This window comes from Erithacus rubecula (genome assembly GCF_903797595.1).
Source record: "Erithacus rubecula genome assembly, chromosome: 15".
NCBI lineage: Eukaryota > Metazoa > Chordata > Aves > Passeriformes > Muscicapidae > Erithacus > Erithacus rubecula.
The window spans coordinates 15,552,867-15,559,559 of NC_136667.1; the positions used below are offsets into that span (position 1 = coordinate 15,552,867).

The 6,693-nt window shown below is 53.2% G+C and overlaps 1 protein-coding gene across 4 annotated transcripts; it reads right to left on the reverse strand.

Annotated features, from left to right (window-relative positions):
• Positions 1-428: 428 nt before the first annotated feature.
• Positions 429-6,128, reverse strand: RAB9B (RAB9B, member RAS oncogene family). Of its 4 annotated transcripts, XM_079318652.1 has the most exons (4): positions 6,037-6,112; positions 4,499-4,550; positions 3,542-3,693; positions 429-3,441 (listed from the first exon to the last, which is right to left on the reverse strand). In XM_079318652.1, the coding sequence occupies exons 3-4, from the start codon at positions 3,677-3,679 to the stop codon at positions 3,013-3,015; spliced, it is 567 nt and encodes a 188-aa protein (XP_079174778.1). In that variant the 5' UTR covers positions 3,680-3,693; positions 4,499-4,550; positions 6,037-6,112; the 3' UTR covers positions 429-3,012. The 4 variants fall into 4 exon arrangements, with proteins under 4 accessions (XP_079174778.1, XP_079174775.1, XP_079174776.1 ...); XM_079318649.1 differs by having other exon boundaries at positions 429-3,653; positions 6,037-6,128; XM_079318650.1 differs by having other exon boundaries at positions 429-3,693; positions 6,037-6,107.
• Positions 6,129-6,693: the final 565 nt, after the last annotated feature.

Below are 6,693 nucleotides of genomic sequence, written 5' to 3' on the forward strand. Positions count from 1 at the left end.
TGGCAGGACAGCAAAAGAGAACAGACTCCATATGCTGATTTCTTTCTCAGCATCCTATGGAAATCATGCCTGGTTAAAACCCCCTGGAGCCTGAGGAACCAGTTCCAAGATCACCGGAAGAATTCACAGGAAAGTACCGGACTTGCTGCTGAGAGCCCAGGCTGAGGGTTTAAGATCTAGTGACAGAAGGAAGCCATGTGGAATATTTCTGTTCTGAAACAGTTTTCCAATTCTCTTGGGAAAACAAAACTGGTCACTGGATTCAGCTGTGGAATTCTGATCCTTCAGCTCCTGGTCCAGGTAGGTACACGAAGAAATATCCCTCTGACCCCTTAGTGACTTCTCTGCCAGATGCTGGAACTAACCAGTTCTCAGAAGGAAAAAAGCTGATGTGAACATTGATAAACCAAGCCACTTCCCAAACTCACTTGAATACATCCATGTTTTATTTGCTTAAATAAAGGTAGATTCTTGGTTTTACAATTCCAGTTCTTTAGCAATAGCAACAACCGCAGCAGCATGAGTGGACACAGGGGAAGGGAAGGCTGTTGGCACTGAACTTGCAACAGAGTTCAAAATCCTGGTTCCTTTGGGAATTGTGCGTTTCATTAAAAATAAATTAAACAACTGAAAATATATTATACTCTACCTTTAAAAAAAACCCATGGAAGCTTAATATAATAGGGAGGTTTTAATATTAAAAAAGTCAGTGATCCAATGTCTGTTAGAAATAAAAGGTGCTGTGTAACACGTGCACAACGAGGCTCTTGAGCTTTAGCTACCAGCACTGACACACACAGGGTGCTACAAACAGCTGCACATGTGCCTCCTGCACTGTGGCATGCTGAATCTCTGCCCTCTTCCATAGGAGGTGCCAGTCCTCACAGTGATCCCAGAGGAAGTGGCAGTTGCAGCTGCAGGGAGCTCTCTCAGCAGCCCCCTGGCAGGGCCAGCCAGCACACAGGGCTTGAGTCAGTTCTGACCCTGAACCCCTGTGCAAACCAGCTCCAAGGAATGAGGCTGTTCAGGGATGGAGACTGCAACCACAGGTCACAGAGCCTGGGACCTTGAAGAAACATCAAGCAGTGCTAATGAAGAAAAATCTAGAGGCCTGAGGAGGTCAGACATGGTTAAATAAACAGTAACATCTTGTAAAAATCTCTTTCACCTACAGAGGCAGAATCTTCTCCTTAAGGGACCTGTTTTTCCAGAGACTGCAATACAGCATTCACTCCCCATGAATACAACTGTTCAGGCCTGTTTAGAAACTAGATCCCCCTAAAGCATTAATACTCCAGCCCCTCCCACACACAGCTGCCCTGCAGAGAAGGGCAAGATCTCCCTGGATCATCCCAGAGGAAATAGGGGAATGCTCATGTTCTGCATGCTCAGAGATTGTGCCGTGATGGGGACAAGCTGCCTGCACAGGGCAGAGACTGCCCTGCTCTAAAGCACAGCTTAAGGGAGGGTTGCTTGATTTGAGCTACAAAATTTACCATCCAGCAGCTGATCACAGTGGGACTCACACCCAGCAGCCAGCAGATACGTGCTCGGGGCAGGCTCCTACGTGCCTGTGGGCAGTCACAGCTTTGGCCAAATGCTTGCACGGGAGGCTGCAGGGCACAAGGCTTGAATGGCAAAGACAGCAGTCAGCAAGCTCATCTCTGCTGCACAGCCAGCCTGGGACTAACATCTAGCAGAGGGCAGGAAATGGGAGCAAAGCCTGGCATCCCTTCCAGAAGGTTCCCTGGGCCCTCTGTGCCCATGTTTCAGTCACCTTGAACAGAGAAAGTGGTGCAGCTTTCTCCCCACTGGACTGAACACAGCAGTCGGTTAACTGAGCAGACACTTGACCAGTGTCATAGGAATTACAGATAAAACAGCCTGGATTTTCCACCAGGGATTGAGGGCCAGGCCAATGGCATGGGCTATGCTCAGCAGCACAGTGCCTGACACAACAGGTGAACAGTTCCATGCTGCAGCATTCAGATGGGAACAGCCACACCATGGCAACTGCAGGCATGGCTCTGCCAGCTTATGAGGCACAGTGGTCACTGGTGCCAGATAACGGGTGGGTTTAACAGCTGACCACTCATGAGTCCCCCAACCACCTGCACACCTAGGAGACAGCCCACCCACCTGCCATCTGGTCTGCTAGAGCACATCACCTGAACACAGTGATTACTTGTGACACAAACCAGCTGAAGTATCACACTCCAGATCTCCTGAGTAACCCTTTGACATGATCGAGTGAGCATCCACATCAGTGTTTTTCACCCAGGGCTTCAAGGCTGAGCTTCCACAAGAGACAAGGAAACAAGTATTCAAACAACAAGCAGACAGTCTCTCCAAAAAATAGCACACAAGACAAAGATAGAGGTGAGGAAGAACAGACCAGAAATAGGCAGCTATGAAGAAACAATGCCATCACATTCAAACACAGGCCCATGTCTCCTTCATATGTTGCTAACAATTCTCATCACAATTCAGCCTCAGGACACAATGAACTTATCCCAAGCAACAGACACACACCCCAGCCACTCCAATATTTGGCTTTCTCACAGAAACATGGGCCAGAGTTTTTACAACAGGTTTCATTCAGTACACTGAGTGGGATTTCCTTTGGCAGTATGGTCATGAGTGGGTCTAATATTTTTTTTAGTTCAGGACTAAAATATTTCAGTGTCTGGGATGCTCTCAGCTTTGCTCTGCAGGCAGTTCTTGGTACAGAACAAATCCCTATTGTCTTTAGGGAATTTAAAGGACTTTAACTCAGCCCTTTAAACCTGCTAAAACAGGCAGAGATGGAAGAAGACTATGCTCACATGCTCCCTCCTGCAGATACATGCTCTGTGCCTGAAAACTGCAGGCAGGATTCAGACGGCGAGGCTGCAGCTCCCCAGTGAGCAAACCACCTCTTGTCCTTGTGGCCACCCTCCTCAGAGTGCCCCAGGGCTGCCCAGGTGTGTTCTGATCCAGCCGCTGGCTCGAGCGCCGCTCCCAAAGCCACTCTCAACAACAGGAGGAGCCTGATTTGGAGCTGGAGTTCAGGTCAATGGTGTGGCCCAGCATGCAGTGCTCCAGCTGCTCCTCCACCGCCAGCACCTGGCGCACAGCCTCCTCAAAGGCCACGGTTACATTGGTGTCATCCTTGGCACTAGTCTCCAGGTACGGATAGTTACCGTTCTCCATGCACCAGGCCCGGGCCTCCTCTGTGCTCACCTGTCTCTCCAGTTTGTCTATCTTGTTACCCAGGACTACAAACGGGAAGTGTTCAGGGTCCTTCACATCAGCATAATAGATAAACTCCTTCTGCCAGTTACAGAGGTTCTCGAAGCTCTGCCGGTCATCCACGCTGAAGGTCAGCAGGCAGCAGTCTGCTCCCCGGTAAAAGGGCGTCCGCAGGCTCTTGAACCTCTCCTGTCCCGCCGTGTCCCAGATCTGCAGGGTCACAAAACGCCCGTCCACCTCCAGGTCCCGGTTCAAGAACTCCACCCCGATCGTGTGGAACGCCTGCGAGTCAAACTTGTTGGTGACGTACCGATTCATCAGGGAGCTCTTCCCAACTCCACCATCTCCAAGGAGAATGACCTTTAGGAGCAAGGACTTCCCACTCATTGCAGCAGGACGGAGGGGCAGGGCACCAAGGCAATCTGCAGAAATAGTACAAAACAGCCATTTGACTTGTGGGTTCTGCAGAAAGACACACAGAGAACAGAATATGGTATTTCCATCCCCATTCCTGAAGTTTTGTATATAGGAGGTGATGTCTCTTTTGAGAGAGATCTCATTATCCTAAACTCCCTTACTAGAGAGTTTAGAGCTGGGAACTGGACAAACTTTCAGGCACGCAAGCTCTCCATCAGGTCCAAAATGGCTGCAGCACATGATCTCTTTAAGTGCAAGCTAAAAACAACTGTTGAGAGTCTAGTATCAATTACACCAGTATTGGTGAAAACTCTGTATCAGAAAGCTTATCCAGTTTTTCCAAACACATCATCACTACTCAAAATATCTCTCTCTGCCTCCTGTGAAGCCATCATAGAAACAGCAAAATCACCAGGGATGGCCATCACCAGGCCTTCCTTTCCACTGTACCATCACCAGCTAAATAATTTCTCCTCTCTGACTTGCTCTACTGGAAGGATGCAATAGATGTGCAGGTCTAATATCAATACAAGTAATTTGTCAAGCCAGTTCTTAATCACCCTGAGGATGCTGACTCACCTTGCCAGCGGAGCAGCACATGATCTCTGTGGCTCAGAAGGGGTTTCCCAGGCACAGGGACCAGCTGCTCTTTGCTGGCAGTGCCTCTCACAGCCCAGTGTGCTTAGGCTCAGATGCAAGTTCACATTGCAACAGCCCAGACACCACAGGTTCCTTAGTCAGCACCCTCAAGGCCACGTGCCAACGCATCCTCCCCCTCCCAGGGACACTCTGCAGGCTAAGGTAAAGGCCTGACATGGAATAAGAGGTTTGTCTGGCTGTTGTACTGTACCTGCTTTGTCTCCAGTACTGTCCAGGAACACTCTCCTCCAGTGTATCAGTCACTAAAAAACAAACATCAGTCATCAAGGTTACCAGAGCTGCCCTCGTTGTGTTTCAATTTGTGATGCTGATGGAGGATGGAAGGACAACAGCAGAGCTCTAGGAACCTGCACGTGCACTGCTGATGGCTGGAGCAAAACAGCAAGAACAAAGCACTGAGGAGTTTCCCTTGCCCGGGGTGAAATGGAACACAGCCCATTTCCAGTCAGGGCAGAGCCAGTACAAATGCACATGCTGAACCCCAGGTAAGAAGAGAACAAACTGAAGGAGCTCTGACACGAGAGCACAGGCTCCTGTGCAATGCCCTGTGTCTCCCCTCAACCCAGGGGATGATGATAACTGTGATCTGCTTGTCCTGCCTATTCACACACCCTGGAATCTGTTTTGAGGATTGAACACACACCTGAATCTATTAACCAGGAAAGTGAGCCAGCTGGCAACAGCCTGGTATGAAAAGCCACGAGCTCGCTTACACCTGCTACCAACATTCCTGGGAAGGGTGTGGAGCAGTAGTGATGCTTAGTGATGACATTTCCAACCCATTGAAGCAGGAGTGTGGCACTGCTCAGATCAGCACTTCTACTCCTTCCAGGCCAAACCCTGCTTTCTGCCTTAACCTCGGGGGGCCCTGTTCAACTTTGATTCTGCTCTTTTTACAGCCCTTTCAAACCTTTGTGCTTACCACAAACCCAGAAGTAGAAATTTCTGCTGTGGGTTTCTTCACTTTCTGCACAAAAGGCTCACAAATTTCACTTCCCTGCACAGAAACACCTCAAAGCAAGCACAGCTGAGCTAACCTGATGGGTTATTTGTGGAGCAGTGTGACCCAGTAGCTCTAAAGCAAAGACCAAAATGCAAATATCAGAAGAGACAAACAGGAACCGTAGCACAGGTGCCCATAGCCCATGGCTTAGGAGAAATGCTGCCCCATGAGCAGGTGAGCTGTTCAATACCCTTGTTCCCTTCCCAAACCTTCCTGAGGGATGCTTAAGACACTCCCTTATCACCAAAGCCCCTCCTGGCACAGGCCATCAGCCCTAAGCAGAGTTTCTGTTTAGAAATGCTCAAGTGATTCTTTTTAAAAATGACTAATGAGTAATGCCGGGCTGCTCCAGAGCCTGCAGGTCAGCACTGCCGGCAGCCGGGACACAGCCTTGACACCGCTGGCCCCGCTGCGAGCTATTCCGGAGGCTGAGCCCCATTGCAGCGGGGCCGACCCGCTCTCGCAGGGCGCCAGCACCTGTGTGCAGGTACCAACAGCGGGGCGGCCCCGCCGGGCCCGACTCCCCCCTGCTCCCCAGGCCCCGGCTCGGGGACCCTCCGGCGGGTCCCATCCCGCCCCACGGGCGCGGCCAGGGAGGTGCCCGCAGCCGAGGAGCGGCACCCGCGAGGGGCCCCCTCGGCACGGGCCGGGGTGAAGGGGCGGCTCTCCAGCCCCCCCTCCGCGGGTGCCCCGGCCAGGGGCGGCGGCGCCGGGCCCGCCCTTACCTCGCCCTCACCGCCCTCCGGCCGCCGCCGCCGCCGCCCGGCCCGCGGGGCGCAGGTGCCGCTCAGCCCCGCGCCTGCGCCGCGCACGCGCCTCCCGCCGGCCGCCGGAGCCCGCCCTCGGCGGCAGGACCCGCCCCGCAGCCCCTCACGGTGCGGCGGGCACTCCGCCCTCACGGGGCGGCGGGCACTCCACCCTCACGGTGCGGCGGGCACTCCGCCCTCACGGGGCGACGGTCAGCGTCGTCAGAGTCTCGCATGTCCCTGCTGTGCCTCCTCAGCACCGTCACCTTCGCTAATGTCCACGCTGTGCCTCCTCAGCCCCGTCACCTTCGCTCATGTCCCCGCTGTGCCTCCTCAGCCCTGTCACCATCCCGCGTGCCCCCGCTGTTCCTCCTCAGCCTCCTCACAGTCCCCCATGTCCCCGCTGTGCCTCCTCAGCCCTGTCACCATCCCCCATGTCCCCGCTGCGCCTCCTCAGCCCCTCATAGCCGTACCTGTGTCCCCTCGCTTCTCGCCCTGTCACTCCTCGATCTCCTGTCCCCTCAGTGCCCCGAAGCCCCTCACTGCCCGCCCTGTCACTCCCCCAAACAGTCCCGCATGTCGCCCCGCAGCTCCTCACAATACTCCTCGTCACTCCCCTCCGCAGTCCCTGCATGT

Coding starts and splice junctions, on each gene's coding strand:
- RAB9B (XM_079318649.1), bottom strand. CDS start 3,618: ATGAGTGGGAAGTCCTTGCTCCTAAAGGTCATTCTCCTTGGAGATGGT.